Source organism: Heptranchias perlo, chromosome 31 (assembly GCF_035084215.1).
Source record: "Heptranchias perlo isolate sHepPer1 chromosome 31, sHepPer1.hap1, whole genome shotgun sequence".
NCBI classification, from domain to species: domain Eukaryota; kingdom Metazoa; phylum Chordata; class Chondrichthyes; order Hexanchiformes; family Hexanchidae; genus Heptranchias; species Heptranchias perlo.
The window spans coordinates 18,024,200-18,045,682 of record NC_090355.1 but is presented as its reverse complement, the minus strand read 5'-3'; the positions used below and the strand labels follow the sequence as shown (position 1 = coordinate 18,045,682).

At 42.5% G+C, this 21,483-nt stretch overlaps 1 protein-coding gene across 1 annotated transcript in view; it reads left to right on the top strand.

Annotated features, from left to right (window-relative positions):
• The window catches only part of LOC137300537 (prostaglandin G/H synthase 1-like), a 78,006-nt gene that overhangs the window by 31,751 nt on the left and 24,772 nt on the right, over positions 1-21,483 (top strand). Inside the window, exons 5-7 of the mRNA XM_067969664.1 lie at positions 5,460-5,603; positions 10,446-10,627; positions 16,339-16,422. Of these exons, the coding sequence (XP_067825765.1) occupies positions 5,460-5,603; positions 10,446-10,627; positions 16,339-16,422 (410 nt within the window). The remainder of the gene's footprint in view (positions 1-5,459; positions 5,604-10,445; positions 10,628-16,338; positions 16,423-21,483) is intronic.

The following is a 21,483-nucleotide window of genomic DNA, read 5'->3' as shown; positions in this document are numbered from 1 at the left end:
AACAACCACCCTCCTTTTCTGCACCTCCCATACCAGGATCTCCAGGGCTTCATTACTGAATGGGCCAGTTTTGCCTATGCTGCTCCTTCCTAGCCATGATTCTGAAATTTCACTGCAGCTCGGTACAGTGACTCCCCTTTAAGGGCTTGACACACCTGAAAGTGATTCCCCTTTAAGGGCTTGACACACCTGAAAGCGATTCCCCTTTAAAGGCCTGACACTCCTGAAAAGTAACTCCCTCTTAAGGGCTCAATACACTTGAAAAGTGATTCCCTTTTAACGACAAACATCCTCTCTTTAAATGCTGCTGGCTGGCCCAGTTTTGTGATTGTCGGCTTAAAGGTCTGACTCAAAACGTGTGCAGGGAGCCTAAGTAAAAGAGGGGACAGACCTTAACTTGCAAAATTCAGCGCTGCCCACCTGCTGAACTATGGATGCGTGCCCACTTACATGTTTCATTATCGCAAAATCAGGGCTTGAATGTACTGGTTGTAATTTCCTCAAAGCATTGAATGTTCCGTAGTAGCCATAAAATAGGAGTACACTGTGCATTAACCATATTGAGATTGGCTTGATGTTTAACTCAGCAGATCATTAAGCACATGAGTATATACTTACTAAATGCTTAGTTATTCGAGGTATTTCTTTGATGCCTGTTAGTAATTTGCCATTCAGTATCTTGAAATCAACAGGTTCTGATAAGAAAAGCAAAGCAATTCTAGTTGTAAATTTGTACACACAGCTTTTGCTTTATGACCAATCGCTCTTCAAGACTTCACCCAGATGGCCATCCTTCATGTGAACCTAGATAGTGAGTGTCAGCAGGATATTCAACAGACAAGGCATTGTAGTCCAGGCCAATCCCATCCTCACCTGCCATTCACTTCCCAAGGAGGATTTACTTGGTAGTGACCAGGCAGATTTTCCCCTCCCCAGCTCAGCGATGCTGAGGGCAATTGTAGTGCTGATTGGAACCTGAAGCTTTGTGATCTAGGTCAGTTTTGCTAGCTTGCTAATCGGTGACCTATATTCATTTGCTTACCACCTCCTTTGCTGTGGCTAATCTTGTTTCCTTCACTTCGCCATGATGGTAAAACTGATGCTGAGATCAGTTCCGAGATTATGAACAAGTATACTTAAATGGTGTACTTGGCCTAATTGTTTCCTGCAACCTTTGTCGTACCTCACCACTTCTGCAACTGTGGGGATGACTTGGCTTTGCACACCTTCTGCTGGAGGAACCAGATGTGTGGCTATCCTGAGAGATAGCACCATCATTGCACCCAATGAAACCATGCCCCTGCTGCTAGACTGTACCTTACCCCTTGTGATCAAAAAGGCTGCAAGGTGTTTTGTTCCAAAGTATAATAGCTTTATTAAGAAATTATAATAAGTAACAAAGATGTTAAAATACAAGAGTAAAATTAAACATAATGCAACCTGACAAAGTTTATCACTGTACAAAGCTTCGAGGTGCACCTCTCGAAGGTCTTTAATTAGTCCAGCCTCACTCCGAGAACGTTCTAATCAATACGAAAATGTACTCAATTTATATATGTTTATAGACACATTAACTCTATATGGGCTGTGTACAAACATCAATAGCTTTCTCTGTCTCCATGCTATGACTCAGACTTTAAACATTTGTTATTCACATTACACGAACTCCCCTTATTAAAACTGCTCAGGGCCTGTGCATACAAAGACTCCCCGGACATCTCAGATAACAGAATAGCTGATATCATTAGCCTCCCTTATAATTAGATGCCTCTGAGTTGTCAAGAACTCTTATCTTTGTCCAAAGCATCGCGCACTCGTACCAAAGTATGGTTAACTCCATTTACCCATGTTATGAACAAGAGATGAGAATGACACTAGATGCTCATTACTCAAAGAAGCCCTCTCTTCACAAAATAATCCAAAAGCTTGTTTTGGATGAACAGGAAGACTTTGTTCACAGGAAAACTAATGCTTTTCCCTAGCAAGGTTAGCAATATTATAGAAATTTTGTATAATGCTTTTCTTGCTCCCCTCCCCCTGCCATAGCCACTGATTGACATGGCAGCTTACCTAATGGTATTTGTGAGATCAGTAAAAAAAACCTGCCTAATCAATCCCCAAGCCTGTCAAAGCCAAAAGAGATAGCCTGCTCCACTCTGGAACTCCAGGCCTTTATGGTAATAGTTTGAGCATCAGTGCGAGAAGCACAGGCTGCTCTTAGGGCATCTGACATGGGGGGGTTCTGACGTTGCCACACGCTTCATAGTAGACTGCAGTGTTGCAAAATTGCCATGTGAGACTGCACAATATTGCTGGTGGACTCCTGCACTTGGGTCACCATCTGCAACACACCGCTTGGCACAGTTCCCAATGATTGAACCAGAAAGCATCCTTTTAAATACAGGTCACCTACACCCAATAGTAAAATTTAGGCTAATGGATTTGAATTAACCATAGTTTTAATGATATGTAAACAAGAAGGTGGTAGGGGTATGGAACTCACTGCCTGCAAGGAAGGTAGAGGCAGAAATACTCATTGCGTTTAAAGGGTGTGCACTTGAGGTGCCATAACCTACAAGGCTACAGACCAAGAGCTAGAAAGTGGGATTAGGCTGGATAGCTCTTTTTCGTCTGGCACAGACACGAATAGCCTCCTTCTGTGCCGTAAATTTCTCTGACTGTATGATTCAAGGTAACTGGTAAATGATGCTGTATCAGTTGAAAAAACCCCAGAGTGATACTGATCAGAAAATACTGACAAGAAATTAAATTAATTGAACTAAATCTGCTAAGTGATTAACCGCTGCTGACACAAATGATATAGGGCCGCTGAGACGCAATGCTCAAACAAATGAGATGTGAGGAATTGGCTGGTGTGGTGCTTTAAACAACTGGAATTTCACTTTGGGAAATTGGCTTTGAACCCAGCCCAGACTGACAGGAAGCTGAAGAAGTCCCACAATTATCTCTCTATCTCTCTTATACAACTGGAGTACTCTGCAGCTACAGATTTGGGCAAATAGGCAGTAGAAATCATGGGCTTCACAACTGCCAGTCCATTACATGCCTTCCAGTACTGCTCACGGGAATGATGCAGAGAGAGTAGAAAGACGACAAGGGATTCAAAAACTGCAACTAACAAGAATCTGAGAGTGGAGCCTTACAAAACCTACCCTGAGTGCCAAAAGTACCACACTGTTTGACTTTCATCTCCCTTACCCTGATGAGCAAAACAATTCAGCAAAATGTAAAAAATCACAGCCAATGCAGCAGTTCATCTAAAACTAAATGTACAAAATTACTGATCAGAAATTACTGCAGAAATGCAAACAGATGCAAAAGATGAGTTAAGCAAGCACTGGAAATTATTGTATGAAACTGATGATGGGAAACGATTCCACATAAAACTGGTAATGAAATTGGTGTCATCCACCACCCTACTATGATCTGCGGTGCCACAGAAAAATACCCAATTCGTACCAAGGAGATTCAGAATTGGATTAGCAGATGTAGGTACCTCTGTAGAACTAGGTACCTTCTAGAACTAGGGGGCATAGTTGCAGGATAAGGGGTCAGCCATTTAGGACTGAGATGAGGAGGAATTTCTTCACTCAGAGGGTTGTGAATCTTTGGAATTCTCTACCCCAGAGGGCTGTGGATGCTCAGTCATTGAGTATATTCAAGGCTGAGATCGATAGATTTTTGGACTCTAGGGGAATCAAGGGATATGGGGATCGGGCGGGAAAGTGGAGTTGAGGTCGAAGATTAGCCATGATCTTATTGAATGGCGGAACAGGCTCGAGGGGCCGTATCGTCTACTCCTGCTCCAATTTCTTATGTTCTTATGTTCCGTGTTAGAATGTTACGTGCTCCCTGCATCTCAATGATCAGGCACCGGTTAATTGCGTACTGCAACTCCCATGCCCGGTTTCGGGGGTTATCCAATATAACCTCCTATATTTCCAAAAGTATGTGCTCTGCCAAGAATTAGTTTATGACCTTCATGTTGCACCCATCCAGTTTATTACAACAAAGAAACTCTCCAGAGTTTGCCATCCTATAGGCTTGTTAACAATAGTTTCCTTAGTATCTGGAATCAGTTTTGCCACTTCATTTTATCTAAGTGTTTATAAAGTAGGCTTGCTAGATCCTGAACTATATTCACTTGCACAGTATCCTATATTCCTGGTTTATGGAATAATTCTGAGGCATGGATTGGCAGTTTTCCAATGCAAACAAAGATAACTATTTAAAAGCTGTTTTAGTCATTGTTTAGGACGTTGTTTAGGTAATGGACAATGGTTGTGAAGGCATTTGGAGAGCTCATTTGTTACTCATTCCAACTGTACTAGTAATACACTATCGTTAACTCTGCACTTTGACAGATGACCTACCCTTGGCATTTATCATACAGAATTAACTCTGATCCGACACGTGTCCACTTTTGTCAATTTACTTGCCAATTCCAGCTGAACCTAATAAAAATAAATCTTACAAACCAAAAATCTGCACGTGCGTAGGCTCACTGAGAAGGAAAACTCCCAGTAAATGAATAACTTTCAAAAGAAAATGGCATTTTTCAAAACAATGTGATGTAGGGGAGACAATGGTCCTAAATATCGTAGGCCTGATTGGTAGTGCAATCAGGTTGCAATTTGAGGCAAGACCTGGTATTTGTGACTGCCCACCCTCCTTTTTATGCTGCCAAATTCCACCAGAAGAGGGGCTGGGTGCTCCTTTCATTTGCTCCACTTCCATGTAGACACCACCAGGAGAGGCAGGGCTGGAGGATTGATGTCATCCATCAGAAGTCTTAACAGTTCTGCCTCAGTTGTCACCAACGCAAAGTATGCCTATATAATGTAGAAGTGCTAGCTTGCCAGGACCATGTCCTGATGGAAGTGGGGCTCACAACTGTTTCAAAGTGGGAGCAGCGTCTGCCCACCTGCAGCTGGGCTCCTCATGGTGTGGCATGGTGCTGCAGTGAAATTCCTGCCGCCCACTCAGGCAGGCACCCCAGTAACACCGTAAAGGGCAGAACCGCCCACCCCCTCATATGGAAATGACCCTGGCCCTGGGATTTAGGATGGGCTCAGGGGCACAGCTCACTGGTGCTCAGAAGTCCTACTCTGTCGCATTTCCAGTGGAAGAACAAGGCTATATGAATTTTGAGTCGGATACATTTGGATTTTGTAGAGTCATGTCAGCCCATAAGTGACCCAAAGGAAAAAGTCCTGTTGTTTATATTTTTTAAGAAACAAAATTGCTGATTTTAAGAAAAGAAATGTGCAAAATTATGAAATCATTTGTAAAACAGAATAGCCTAGTTTTTTTTTTCCCATGATAACTGGATACAAAATGATTGATCCTAAACCAGCAGTCGATCAACAGAAATAAAATTCAAGATATTAACTACCTCTTACCAAAATAACTAATAGTAATGTCTCTTCTTTCAACAGCGCGGTCAAATATGATCCCTAGTCCTCCAACCTACAACTCTGACTATAATTATATTACTTGGGAGGGATATGCCAATGTAAGTTACTTTACTCGATTACTTCCACCTGTACCAAAGGACTGCCCAACCCCCACTGGAACACGAGGTAAGAACAGAGATGTAAGTTGAACTGCTTCTTTACCCATTAAACCTTCAATCTGCTGAATAAACATGGAGCCATCCAGCCTGAATAGATAGTGTGTGTGATTTAATTTAATACAATTAATTTGTCGTGTCATAGGAAGGCACAAGGAGAACCCCAGCACTTTCTCACACAGATAAAGGGGAACAAAATAGGAAAGATGCTCCTGATCCTACCTCACACAATTCAATTACGGAAAGGTATTGGAGGTGTCTGGAGTTGGGTTACTTACTCACGTACTTGGCCAGGGATGGCACTAATTAGGAGGAAACCAATAGAGTAGGAGGGGAGAACATGATAAATAACTCTTAACGTACAATTTGGGGGAGAGAGTTCCAGATTTCCACTGCCCTTTGTGTGAAAAGTGTGTCCTGATTTCACTTCTAAATAGCCAGGCTCTAATTTTAAGATTGTGTCCCCTTTTTCTGGATTTCCCCCACCAGAGGAAATAGTTTCTCTGTATCTACCCTATCAATTCCCTTTATCATTTTAAACACCTCAATTAGATCACCCCTCAACTTTCTAAACTTAAGGGAATACAACCTAGTTTTAAGCAACCTGTCTTCATAATTTAACTATTTAAGCCCTGGTATTATTCTGGTGAATCCATGCTGTACAAGGCCAATCCAAGGCCAATATATGTTTCCTGAGGTTTGGTACCCAATACTGAACACAATACTCCAGGAGGGGTCTGACCAAGGCTCTGTACAGCTGAAGCATCATTTCTTCCCCTATGTATTACAGTCCCCTTGCGATAACGGCCAACATTCCATTAGCCTTTTTGATTACTTTTGTACCTGAGCACTGGCTTTTAGTGATTTGTGTACGTGAACACCCAAATCCCTTAGCTCTTTCACAATTCCTAGTCTTTCACCATTAAGAAAATATTCCAATTTGGCTTTATTGGATCCAAAGTGGATGGTCTCACACTTCCCCACATTGAACACCATCTGCCAGAGTTTTGCACACTCACTAAGTCTATGTCCCTCTGTAAGTTGTGCAGATGCTCCCAGTACAGATGATGCCCCAGTACAGATCCGTAGGGAACACAATTTGTCACATTCCGGCAATCAGAGAATGTTCCCTTTATCCCTACTCTCTGAGTCCTACGTTCCAACCAATTACCATCACATGTCACAGTTACAATTCCGTGCGCTTTTATTTTTGCTAATAATCTCTTGTGCAGAACCTTATCAAATACCTTCTAGAAGTCAATATAGATAACATCCATAGACACTCCCTTATCTGCCATGTTAGTGACCTCCTCAAAAAGTTCCACTAGATTAGTCAGACATGACCAATTCTTTACGAATCCAGGCTGACTTTCTTGGATCATAATTGTCCAAGTGTTCAGTCACTCTGTCCTTGATGATAGATTCCAGTAACCTCCCCAAAAATGACAGGTCTGTAGTTACCTGGCTTCTCCCTCCCTTCTTAAATATTGAGTGACATTTGCAATATTACAATCCGATGGTACAATTCCCAAATCTAAAGAGTTTTGGAACTAACGCATCTGCAATTTCCTCACCCATTTCTTTTAATACCCCAGTGGAAATCATGAGGTCCTGGAGATTTTTCTATCTTAAGTCCCATTATTTTCTCCATTACCATTTTTATACTTCTATTAAATACAATTAGTTCCTCCCCTTGAAATATCTTTAGGTTCCTTTCTACCACTGGTATTTTGTCCTCTTCCTCTGCTGTTGTTTTATGATGTTGTTTTGTTACCTACAGAAATAGCCTAAATTTTGAAAGAGTAAGCTTGTTAAATTTAGATGCAACTAATATAGAGCGTGCATTAGGGACAGAGGAGGCAGTTAAGGTTAGAAGGACTTAGGCCTTTTACATAATTGGCACACAAATGGAAAAAATGAAATGTAATTACTGAATGCTGGAGGAAAGAATTAGCACACAGGTGTATAATGAAAGGAATAGATTTGAAGGAGGGAGACTTTGAAAAGGGCCTGGAAATGACTGTAATCTCTTCACTTTCAATGTCAAAACAACATGGAGAAACAATTAGAAATCAAATAGAATCTTGGGATACCTAGCCAGAACAATGGAATATAACGGGTAGATTTTGCAAGGCTCTCTGATGGGTGCAGAGCTTTGCTGGACAGGAGTGCAGGTCACAAAACTGTTAGCTATGTACCTGTGACTGGCACTCTTGTCCACCTGGCACTCTTGTGCCAGGAGTGCAGCTTTGCAAAATGTAGTTTTAATTCTGCGGAGAATATGCTGAGGCTTTGTGATACACTGGTCAGACCACAGTTGAAGTACTATGCCGTTCTACTCACCCCACTTAAAAAGAAACATACCTGGATTGGAGAAGGTGCAGAGAAGAGCAACAAGAATGATCCCATGATGATCTGTGAGGAAAGATTAGTAAAACTTACTGTCTAGAGAAAGGATTAAGAGCAACTCATTGATTTGAAGTAATAAATGGTGTAGATAAAGTGAACCCAAAATCCTCCTATAAGGTTAATCAGACTAGTAGAACAAGAGGACATAAATTTAAATTAGTGAAAAGTAGGAAAAGGACATTGACTTAAAGGGGTGCTACAGGACTTCAGGATGCAGTTGGATACTATGCTAAACTGAAATATTAGAGCGACACACTCAGTTTTCTGGAACTTACAACTTGGGTGGGGGCATATAACAGGCGATATTGGATTTGCCACCCACTATACACCCAACCCGATTTTCCTTAAAGGAGAGCTGGTTGTGAGTCCCGTTGAGGTATTTAGCCTGGAGGGACAAAGGCTGTGCTGGCAGCAAAGAATTTTCTGGCCCAGAAGAGCTTGGAGGCGCTTCAGGCAGAGTCGCCTTTGCTCTGCCTTCTGGCAGGTGAACAGAGGCCGGTATCACCGAAGCTCCATTGCAGACATGCTGAATGGAGCATGTCATAGGTTGGGTGGTGGAGAGAGGTCATTAAAAAGACGGCAGAGAGACAGTTTATAAAGAGGCAAAAGGAGTAGTAATAATGGAATCTGTAGTCTTCTCTCTTGTACTATATATCTTGATCATGGCACTGGATTGGAAAAAAACCTTGGTTACACAAAACAGAAAATAAACACGCGCATGTGAAGGGTTACAGCTGTCTTTTTAGCGACCTCTCCCCCTTCCCCCCAACCTATGTCATACTGTAGGGCCTCTGCCAAAGATAATTTATAACCAGCTGGTGTGAGGATGAAAGGAGTATGGCTTAAGTTTCCCAGTGATTTGCCCTCCAAGTCTCTAGCTTGGCTGACATTGTATGCAGAATCATGGCTCAAACCCAAATCCTACCAGACTGTGTGGTGCAGCGGCCATAACACCAATGCACTGTGCATCACCTTTCACTTGTCATTGATTTTCAATCCACAAAAAGACTTGTTGGTTGAGAGTCAGTAATGAAATCAAATACTATGAAATTCAATTACAGGCTCAAGAGAAGCAATAGAACTCAAAGAGAAAAAAAAAGTAATAATCCGATGGAAGAAAGATCACAATCCTACTTGGGTTGAAAATAAAACAGAGAAGACGGCCCCAAATAAAGAGAGAGCAAGAGAATGGAAAAATTACATCAATCCAAATAGGCAGAGGCCAGCTTAAGGGGTTCAGCAGCCTGGCTTCTACTGGGGATTAGTAATGGGGATTGCTGGAGCAGGTGGTGACTTTAATGTGTAACTCCATTAAAACACCACTCAAACAATAGATTGACAGTTTCCAACAGCCTTTGACAACTGTACAAATCCTGTTTTCTACCCAGTTGCGAGTTATATCTGATTACTCACTCAGCTGTGTCCTGTGTTTTGTTCTCTTCATTAGGAAACAGTGAAATTCTCAGCAAAGCTCATTAAATAAATCTCATAAATATTCCAGAAAGAATTTATTTCTCCTTTCCCCCTTTCCTATGTATTCTCCAGCCCATATACAAGCCATATATTAAAAATCAATTTTTTCTATTGACCAGGGCAGTTATCCCTATAAGACAGGTCGGAGGTGAAGGGAAAAAAATAGGCTTGAATATGGTTTAACAACGTATTTGTGGCGTATTTAAGTTCTATTGACCACGAATGCCAGGATATAGGTCTGCACTCACAATTATTCACTTTTGGGTTCTTATTGCCCTGGGAGAAATGCTGAGCAGAGGCTTAGCACTTTGCAATGGAGAGCGTGGGAAAGCTCGAAGAACAGGCTGCTTTTATGCACCTTCTAGTAGCTGGCTGAAGAATTACATTATGGGAGACTTGGAAGGTGGCCTCCGTTGTACGTTCTTGGCAAGTAAAGTACGTGGCATGGTGTGAGTTGCATTGGAATACTCAGTGTGTGAATTCCACAATGCAGTTGTGACATGCTGAAAATGATTCATTTGAGAAATGAAGCAAACAAGGTCAAGTAAATAATTAGGATAGCTTTACATCGATAACACTGGAGACTTGCTGATTACAAGGCAACACATTAATGAAAGGGATTTAAAACAAGAAGCAGAGCATGGATGCTTTATAACCATCATCTGAATCATGATAAAACATCACTGTATCAAATTCTCTAAAGTATCTTCTATTTTGTAATAATCTATACCGTCAATGTTATAGAGGGGATGCATTGGTTTAACCTGTTCATGTGTTGCTAATGATTGCCAGTGTGTTTCATGTCTCTGATTTGTGTTGTCATTGAATGATTTTGACGTCAATACTGAAAGATTATCAAGTAATAGCTTGCAACTGATTACAGGGAGATTCTACACCAGTGTATATTAGGATAACAATGGATAATTTGTGACGGCTACAATGAATAACCTAGTTTTCTTCAACTTTACAGGGTACAAGAAACCTCCTGATGCAGAACAGTTGGCCGAGGAGTTTCTGTTGAGGAGAAAGTTCATTCCAGATCCTCAGGGCTCAAATTTGATGTTTGCTTTCTTTGCTCAGCATTTTACTCACCAGTTCTTCAGGACAGATTTCGACAGGGGTCCCGAATTTACAAAAGCTCTCGGCCACGGGGTAAGCAACAATATTTAAAGGTATTACGTAATCCTCTGGCCGTAGCAATTATAGGGGGTCGTTTTGAAATGTTAGTTTTTCTGTTAGCTCCATCACATTGTTACATGGAAGGTTTCTCTCCCATGATGTTACTTGGAGGGTTTCTGATTTTTCCATACTAAAATTCACATGCTTCTAAGAAAGTTGGTGGAATTTTCAGATCTTTTTGTTGATGGCAAGTGCCCACGTGTGTTTTTTTTGTCTTTTTCAATCTGCAACGTATTATAGGAGAATGTTGTTCAAGAAAGTCAGTTATCACAAATACGTAGGGTGACTATAGGAAGTAGATAACATGAAAAATATTCAGAACTGAGCTAAAGATACTGAGAGAAGTCTCCAATATGTATTTCAGACCAAAGTCCCCGATGGCAAACTGTCTATCAACTAAGACCAAAGACAATGGAGCGTACCAATGCATAGAATGACTAACAAGCAGGTGTTTACACCTAATCTGATTACCCAGAACTTCAGTGCTTTGACAGAGTACAACTTAATTAGCACCTAAAACAAAGCCTCAATATCCTGACTAATTTACAAATTGAACAACCTGACCTGTGTGTCGTGGACAACTGGACTCCAGTAGCCATTTTGAAATTTAGTCATCAAAATGTCCTATTTTTGAAATTGGTCAGGCCTCGCACTGCTTCCATCGGACGATTGGTGCTATCCCAAACCCCACTTCCCATCTGATGGAAATGGCCACGTGAAAATTTACCCCATTATTTTCTGGCATTTATTGGTTTCACCCCAGTTATAGCACGTTGCTGAGGTAGTTTAAACGTCCAACTCCAGGGGCATGATTTTGACCCCAAGCCGGGAAGGGAGCGGGGGGGTCAAATTGCGGACAGGAAATCCGGAAGTACGTGTTTCCCGGACGTCCTTACGATTTTGACGTACGGATATCTTTAATTTTTTTTTGTTGGTTTGCCGTCCGACTGGCTGGCCTGATTGACAGACTGGCCTCAGTCGGATGGGAGAGCAGCCAGGGAGAGGACATGAAAAAGGTAAGTCTTCTGGTAAGTCATTGTATGGATGGGGGTGGGGGGGCATGGGGGGCATGGGTGGACACAGGAGGGCATAGGTGGGCAAGGGGCACTGATGGGCATGAGGACGCCAGTGGGTGTGGGGGCACCGATGGGCGAGGGGGCACTGATGGGCATGGGGGTCACGGGGGGAGTCAGTCATGGGGGGAGGGGACGGGAGCAAGTCACGGGGGGGTAATCGGGATGGAGAGTCATCGCGAGGGTCTGCGATCGTTGTGGGGGTCGGGGTCATCGTGGGGGTCCGCCATCGTTGTGGGGGGGTCGGAGACTGGGGGTGGGTCCGCGATCATTGGGGGGGGGCCACAATCATTGGGGGGGGGACCACAATCATTGGGGGGTCGTTGCAGGTGGGCTTGTTGGGTCTGTGGGAAGCACTCTTGCTTCTCCGGGCCCACAAGCTGTGCCAGAAAGGCACTTACCTGCAGTTTCGGCCCTTCTCGCCTCCTTTCACGTGGCATGAAGGAGAAGGCCTGGGAATCCCGGCTCCCAGGGGTTGAAATTGCAAAATCTGCAGAAATGGAGGCTCGCAGCCTCCTTGAAAGGGTTTAGTCACCAACCCGCCTCCTGGGAGCGGGTTGGTCGCCCACCCCTGATCAAACGCACTACCTTCATCGACCCTCCTTGTTACCTCCTCAAAAAATGCAATCAAGTTAGTCAGACACGACCTTCCCTTAACAAATCCATGCTGACTGTCCTTGATTAATCCGTGCCTTTCTAAGTGACGGTTTATCTTGTCCCTCAGAATTGTTTCCAATAATTTGCCCACCACCGAGGTTATACTGACTGGCCTGTAATTACTCGGTCTATCCCTCTCTCCCTTTTTAAACAACGGTATAACGTTAGCATTCCTCCAATCCTCTGGCACCATGCCTTTATCCAGGGAGGATTGGAAAATGAGCCTCCGCTATTTCCTCCCTTGCTTTTTTTAACAGCCTGGGATAAATTTTATCCGGGCCTGGTGATTTATCTACTTTCAAAGATGCTAATCCCCTTAATACTTCCTCTTTCACTATGTTTATCCCATCCAGTATTTCACGCACCTCCTTCTTAACTACAGTGTCTGCATCGTCCCTCTCTTTTGTGAAGACAGATGCAAAGTATTCATTAAGAACCATCCAACATCTTCCACCTCCACACATAGGTTGCCTTTTTGGTCTCTGATAGGCCCTACTCTTAGTTATCCTCTTGCTCTTAATGTATTTATAAAATATCTTTAGATTTTCCTTGATTTTACTTGCCAATATTTTTTCATGACCTCTCTTTGCTTTCCTAATTTCCTTTTTAATTTCACCCCTGCACTTTCTATCCTCATCTAGGCTTTCTCTAGTATTTTGCTCTCGGTGTCTGACATCAGCTTTCCTTTTTTGCCTTATCTTACCCTGTATGCTCCTTGACATCCAGGGGGCTCTAGATTTGGCAGTCCAACCCTTTTTCTTTGTGGGAACATGTTTACTCTGAACCCCTTGAATCTCTCTCTTGAATGCCCACTTACATTGATTTACCTTCAAGTAGCTGTTTCCAGTCCATTTTTGCTAAATCGCTTCTCAGCTTAGTAAAATTGGTCTTTCCCCAATTGAGAACTTTAGCACCTGTTCTATCTTTGTCCTCTTCCATAACTATGCTAAATCTAACTGAGTTATGATCACAACCACCAAAATGCTCTCTCACTGATACTCCTTCCACCTGCCCAGCTTCATTTCATAAAACTAAATCCAGGACTGTCCCCTCTCTTGTTGGGCTTGCTATGTACTGGCTAAAAAAGTTCTCCTGAATGCAATTTAAGAATTTTATGCCCTCTATACCCTTCACACTGTTTGTATCCCAGTTAATATTAGGGTAGTTGAAATCCCCTACTATTACTGCCCTATTGTTTTTGCACTTCTCAGAATTTGCCTACATATTTGCTCTTCTATCTCCCTCTGACTGTTTGGGGGTCTATAGTACACTCCCAGCAGTGTGACTGACCCTTTTTTGTTCCTTCGCTCAACCCATATGGTCTCACTTGATGATCCTTCTAACATATCATCCCTCCTCACAGCTGTAATTGTTTCTTTAACCAAAATTGCCACCTCCCTCCTTTTTATCCCCCTCTCTATTTAGTCTGAAAACCCTGTAACCAGGAACATTGAGCTGCCATTCCTGCCCCTCTTTAAGCCATGTTTCAGTAGTAGCTAAGATATCATACTGCCACATGTCTATCTGTGCCCTCAGTTCATCTGGCTTATTCACTATACTCCTTGAATTGAAGTATATACCATTGAGCACTGCCTAACTCCTTTGTTGTTTATTTTCTAACCTCTGTTTCCTCTGCCTTCCAAACTCACTTACTAATTTTCTGCCTTGCATTTCCTGCTCTGCTTCTCTCCCATCTGAATCTACACTCAGGTTCCCATCCCCCTGCCAAGCTAGTTTAAACCCTCCCCAACAGCACTAGCAAACCTCCCCGCAAGGATATTGGTCCCTGTCCTGTTGAGGTGCAACCCGCCCGGCTTGTACAGGTCCCACCTCCCCCAGAACTGGTCCCAATGCCCCAGGAATCTAAAGCCCTCTCCCCTGCACCATCTCTCCAGCCACGCATTCATCTGCTGTATCTTCCTGTTTCTATACTCGCTAGTGCGTGGCACTGGAAGTAATCCGGAGATTACTACCTTTGAGGTCCTGCTTATTAATTCCTTTCCTAGCTCCTTAAAATATGCCTGCAGGATCTCATCCCTCTTTCTACCAATGTCATTGGTACCGATGTGGACCACGACCTCTGGCTGTTCACCCTCCCCCCTCAGAATGTTCTGCAGCCGCTCAGTGACATCCTTGACCCTGGCACCAGGGATAATGGATAGATTGTCCCCCTCTTGGACCCCATGTGGTCTACATCATTACAAACAATCTCGATATAGGCAACGGGTTGAATTGATGATTCTAAGTTAAGTGACTGAGGCGTGAAAGGAATACACAACTCTCCCCAGAGCCATTCACATTCATGCACTGAGGATATTTATCATGATAAAAATAGAATCCCTATGTCACTTAGAAAGCTTGTTTAGCAGCCTTTTTGCCATCTGATCACACGCACCATTTCTATAAATGGTCGTGAAAGCATAAACAACAACCAGCAGCACTTAAAATCAGCCCAAAACTTTATTAGCATTATAAAATGAAAGAAAACAACTGTAATTTCTTGCTTTCAGTATGCAAAGTTCCACGTTTGTGTTTGTGTTTTCTTCAGTCACAGTAAGATTCACTGCACCTGGCGCGCTCCCAGAGAATGTTGTTTGTGTCTTTCTGTGCAACCTTACTGTCTTGAGCCTGTGTGATTATTCATTACACTTAGTTAAAATTTGTTTTTTTTTTACTTTTTAAAGTACTAGCAAGCCCCTTTTGACATTGTTCGTGGTAAACTAAAGGATATGCAGTTTTAAAAGTACAGAACCATTATATTATGTACAGCATATCACATTATTCTGCTGCTAAGAGCCAACTATGTGTAACCTCTTTAAAGTCACAACATCTAATTTCTGCATGTTCTCGAGGTCTTTTGGAGGCTAATTGCTTTTAGGCTGATCCTGAGGTTCATTTGAGGTCAGAAGAAACCAACAGGAAATATCTGGCTTTCTTTATTCTTATGTACTTTTTAAAAAGGTGTGGCACTGAAGTTAGCACATATGACAAAGTGTGACATTTGAAGTATATATAGATTATATACTATATTAAGCTTAAAACTGTAGAGTATAATGATCAATAATGAATCGAAGATATGGATATAACTTCCTGTAATAAATGTACAACTTCCCAAACATTATTCATTAATTAGTTTATGGAAAAGGATTTAAAGAAGGTTTCAATTGGCTGGGAACCATCGTAAACCCCTTGATATAACCACGGTTACAGTAATACCTCATTTAAATTGTAGAGCTGCTACCAGTAGTTCATGCTGTGGAGTGGTTTTGCAGACTGATGACAACACTAGAACAACTGCACACGCACAAAATCCACTGAGGCACAGTTGCTCATATATGATATATGCTCATGGTTCAAACCATGAGGCCATCACGGCTAAATCTAATCTTGCCCGCAACTGGAGTTTTTGCAGCAAGAGTCAGCGGATAGTTATCAGGAGCTTGATTTTCCAATCCCTGGTTTAGGGGCACTGAGGCCAATTTTAGTACTTCCTAAGATTGGCTAACTCGGCACAAACTGGGCTTCCAACCTTGATCTTTATGGTTCAGCATTGCATTAGACAGTTCATTCACCCACAAAACAGTGAAACGAGGCACCTGATAGCAATTCCAATTATCATAATCTAATGGCAATAATAATCTCCAAGATGTATGCTGTTCTAGGTTTTAGCAGACTGATGTCTGTTTAACACACAACTTCATCTCCTGTCAGAACAATCCTGAGTGAGTTAAATGACATGAATAATTCACTCCTTTATTTCATTACCTAATTAGAAACTGTTTTGTAGCTAGCAGTGGGGAAGGTATAACCATTAACTGTAGATGAAAACAATAATTTGTTTGGCAACTGAGAACATTTGCAATATGAAAAAGTTGTTAAAGAAACTTAGTTTATTAAGAGTGTGTTTGAGTGATAAACACTTGCCTAAAGCTAAACTGCTTTTATTTTTCCCAGGTGGATCTGACCCATATTTATGGAAGCTCTCTGGAACGACAACATCACCTGAGGATTTTCAAGGATGGGAAACTTAAATATCAGGTATCTTACCAGAAACTTCTTTTGTTTTATCACATCAAAATCCTGATTAGAGGGACTTTTTGCTGCGGAGCTGATTCATCACCAGAATGTAAAATTCTTAATTAGGTGCATTGGAGCAACAAAACGTTAAGTCATGGCATCAGCAAAAGGCAGCTTCAATCTCTTATACCACTGGGTTGCTGATTCTGGAAGCACTTGATGGGAGGGAAAATTGGAAGAATATTTTTTCCCAATGGGCATTTCCGCATGCAGGTGGTGGTTGCTTGATGAGATTTGATACTTTCACAAACAAAATGCATATGAATTGATTCATTCTAGAATAAGAGATTCCTTCTTTTGTTAAAACTGACACTTTATAAATAGGCATCTGATGTCTTTCAGAGTTGAAACATTTTCCCATCCTCTTATGAAAGAAGAAAGAAAGACTTGCATTTATATAGCGCCTTTCACAACTTCAGGATGTCCCAAATCGTTTTTCAGCCAATGAAGTACTTTTAAAATGCAGTCACTGTTGTAATGTAGGAAATAGGGCAGCCGAATTGCACACAGCAAGGTCCCGCAAACAGCAATGTGATAATGGCCCTAAGCATCTAATCGGTCAGGGCATGACCAAGAGCAACCTGCCACCACCTCTGCTGCAGCCACAGGGGAAGCACCACGTAAGTGTAGTCAGAAGCGTAAGGCAAAGGTTTTGTGAGCACAAAGGGGATGCACAAGGGTGTTTGACGGATTGTCATGCTTTTTACTTATATTTGATTTTTGTTAACGGCACATTAAATATTATTATTGACACCACTACTACCACGTCTTGGCCATTCTTGACTGACTTGTGTAATAAGTCCCATGAACTTGATGCCACCCTTTGGGTCACCCCACAGTGGGTGTATGTGTAGTTGCACGACTATTTTGTGCAGGTGCCTGTGGCGCAGCACTGTGTTGTGGAGCTCCACGTGGCAGAGGTGGACAGCGTGCCTGGCGAGGCTGGTGATGTTGCTCGTCCTCGGATGAAGTGATGAATGCAGCTATGGCGCACCCCCCCCCCCCCATCCTGAAGGTGTGAGTTTGAGGGGGTCCGCAAAGTAGGTAAATGTGTTTTCACAGCAGAGTTTAGGGTATAAATTAATAATTTTGAGTGGAAAGACAAAGGTGTTGCAGCCAAAATTTTGTCTGAAATGACAGTGTCCTGCTGCAATAAATGAGGTATTCACCCCAACAGTCAAAAAATCCTTTGCATCTCCCACTGACTGCTGGCTGAAACACGTCTGCTCCAAAAGGGAATGTTTGCCACAGCACGGGAAACTTGCTGAGGATCCTTCAGAATTGCACCCCTGCCAAAATATCCACTCAATGAGGTCTGTCAAGTACCTCAAATAGCTAAATAAGTATCTAAATTATCATCCTGCCGGCTTTAATTGCCGGTGGGAGTCCCGCATGCGGGAGCTGCGCGCGCACCCGAACGCGTCATTGGGGAACCCGGAAGTGAGCAGGTTGGAGCCGGGCTCCGAACCCACTCCGGGATTCTGCCATTTTCGGAGCCCCCCCGCCCTCAACCCACCCGCTCGGCCATCCAAAAATCGGCCCCAAAGTATCTGCTCAGTTTTCATTGAAAATAACAAAATAATTTATTTCCAAGAATCACAGTTCAAAGACCAGCCCAGATTGATGAGTTGTAAGTCTCCTCTCTCTCTCTCTCTCTTTCTTTCTCTCTCTCTCTCTCTCTCTCTCTCTCTTTCTTTCTTTCTCTCTCTCTCTCTCTCTCTCTTTCTCTATAAACATCCTGAGAGAAGTGAGTTTGGGTACTGTCAATATTGTTGTAGTGGTCACCAGTAGTGGACATACAAAACTGACAATAATTCAGGCACAAAATTCATAATCTGAACCAGAAAGACTGCAAGGGTCTGGTGTGAGATAGAAAATTCACACCGGTGCAGTAAGAAACATGATACCACAGTCTTAATTGAAACATTTTGTGGGGACAGGGAAAGGATAATTTTCTCCTGTATCTTACGCCCTTGATATACCTAAAGTTGGTGCAACATTCAAGTTGATAAAATGGCAAATGCACCACTGAGAATCAAGTATAGGATTTTAAACTGTGCTAGAGGAGCAAAGTCTGTTCAAAGTGATGGTCTTGTTGTGGATTTGTCTTCTGTCAGCACTAGTCTAAGACCTGAAGTTATCAGGATGGACTGCAGCTCATTGCATGTCATGATATCGGAATGTAATGACACACCTCAATGCAGCCGTTCATACTTAACGTTCATCTCCAGTAAAAATACTGCAGATGTTGGAAATCTGAAACAAAAACAGAAACACAGGTCGGTCAGCATCGGTGGAGAGCGCAAACAAGTTTACGTTTTGGGTGCGGATCCTTCTTCAGAAATGGAAAATAAGAGGCGGACGAGCATATTAATATAATCAGAGAAAGGGGAGGGTGAAAATATGGGTGGAACGATGTAACCGATCACCTCAGCCAAGTAATAGGCAGACAATGTTAAGACGTTAAAGAAACAAAGGGTGTGTAAACAGCAAAGGAAATGGGAGGCCTGGAGAAATGTGGGAAAATGGAAGAGGTAGAAAACCCAGGTGGTGAGATAAGCAATGAAAACAGGTTGGAAAAGGAGGATATGGCAGAAACCTAAAGTTACTGAAGTCATTGTTCAGACCAGAGATTTGCAGGGTGCCGAGGAGAAAGATGAGATATTGGGGGCAATTTTCAATTCGCACGTACAGCGGGCAGGCAGTGGGTGATACAATGCTCCAGCCACCCGATGCAGTCGGCCGGAGGCCCAATCAATACTTGTGGTTGGACTTCATTAACATTGAATCGGGGAGCTGCCAGCACTAATCGCACTTCTTATGGGCAGATTGCCGTTTGGGTGAGCCGGAAATCTGTCAGGGCGGCCAGTCCTGATGGGCCTTCAGCAGCAACTTAAAAGGGATGGGTTGAAGAATCGGGGATTGAAAGGGAGCAGTGGTTTATAGTGGCAGAGAAGATTTATTCAGGACCTACAGCAGCAAGGAGGTCATATATTGGAAGACTTGAAGGCTCAAAACGCACAAGCGACTGCAGTAAAATGAGTGCCAGATCTGCTTCCAGCTGTCTCTTAATACAGCTAAGCATGCCTTTAAATACTGCTGGAAATGACCGCCTCCCGACTTGTACTGCCCATGGTCTGCGGACAGGTTAAGGAACTACAGTAACAACACAAAGAGAGACAAAAATGGTGTTAAGGGTCTTAACGGAGTCATTTCACCTGGATTTACATATATTATTGAGGCCCCCACCCGTTTCCAGTGGGACCTTTGACCTCCTAACTCAAAGTCACCCTGAAAATCGGAACAGGCAGACAACCAGCGGCAAGTCAGTGGGCCAATCTTTCATGTGCTGTTGATCCTGCTACTGCCCACTTTTAGACAACAATCGGCCCCGTTGTTCTTGAAGCTTACACTGAACAATGTACGAGGCCAACAATAGAGGTCAGAGTGGGATTGGGAAAGGGAGTTAAACTGGCGAGCTACAGGTAGCTGACAGCCAACGCTTGCGACTGAGCAGAGTGGTCACCTAATCTGCAGTTGGTTTCCCCAACTCCAGGCCTCAGTGATGCTCCAAGTCTCAGAGGAAGCAGGACCATTCAGCAAATGTAGCCTCTGTAACCCAGCCAGCACAATTGAGACGTATTAACAAGAGAGCTAGGATTTGTCTTCAAAAGGTAACTATGGTAACCGTACATGCTTTATGCCAAAAAAAAGTGTTTCATTTCCTGCCACTGATATTAATCACCCCGACAAGCCTGCACACAAACATGCCGGATTTTTTTAAATTTAGGAATATGTTTGGGATCAACATTCCTCTTTGCATCAAAAAAAAATGCATGTTTTTCTCCTGAATTAACAAGCTGCTATTAAAATCACAGGAATGTTTGGCTTCAAAACATGGGATTTCTGAGAATGCGATTTTGTTATCAGTAACAGGAAAATAAACACCTGCACCATTAGCGCTGCATAAAACATGAATTCACTTTTGATATATCTTGCAGTCTGCCATTCTTCCATTTGTGCAGAAAATAAAACACCTCTGTCCAAAAGCCAAACAAAGTGACTTCTGAGTTGTTGACTGCGGTGCTTGGAAGGCCTTTGTGACATAAGCTGAGGATAATCATCGTACTGGGGGTGCATTGCAGAGGCCCTGCAGATCTTTGTGGCCCAAGTTGCAGGCCTCAGTCGCAGCTTCCTTGTTAAGCCTGACTGTTGTCATGCACTGCTGCTCCACCACGCTCAGGTGGATGAGTCTGTTGTAGTACACCCACTGTCTGGGGTAGTGCCACCACCAGTAGCTGCTACACCAATGCTGTTGGGCAGAAAAACTCTACATTTCCTTTCACTGCTGTGGTGACACTTCAAAATCTTCCCCTTCATCAAGCTTGCTAATTCCTGGAGTAAAATTAGTGCAAGTGGCTAAAACGGTGTTGCTGTTAGCCACACCTGTGCCTAGTCGGCAATTTGTATCGGACAACACTGATGTACCATGACCCTAAAAGAGCAATTAAACTTCACTCAATTCAGGTACTTATCAAAGCGACATTAGAAACAGAAAATATGCTGAGGTTTGGTTTTACTGGATACTATTATAATACACCATATGAACCTGCCATCATTACACAGATCATTGTTTACATGTCTTTCGGTCAGTTCGCTCGTAAAACAATATCCAAGAAGAAAGCACAATTTATTCTCTGTTTACATCAGGTTTGGAGAGTACAGAATGCAATGTATTTTATTTTATCTTGTTTTGGTTTTCCCTAATTCTATCGTTTGCAAAATTGATTCATCTCTTGGCAGTATCTCTTCATTCCCCACAACTACCAGTGCCCTCAAAATATTGTTTGTTAGTAATAGATTTTATGTAAATTTTCAGATAACTGAATTAATGGATTTATAGGTATTAAAATGTATTATTTTTCAATGGTAGCCTTAGATAAATGCCAGTACCACATCATGTACTTTGAAAATTGTTCTTTATTTTATTTTATTCAATTCAGTCAGCTTAAATACCTTATT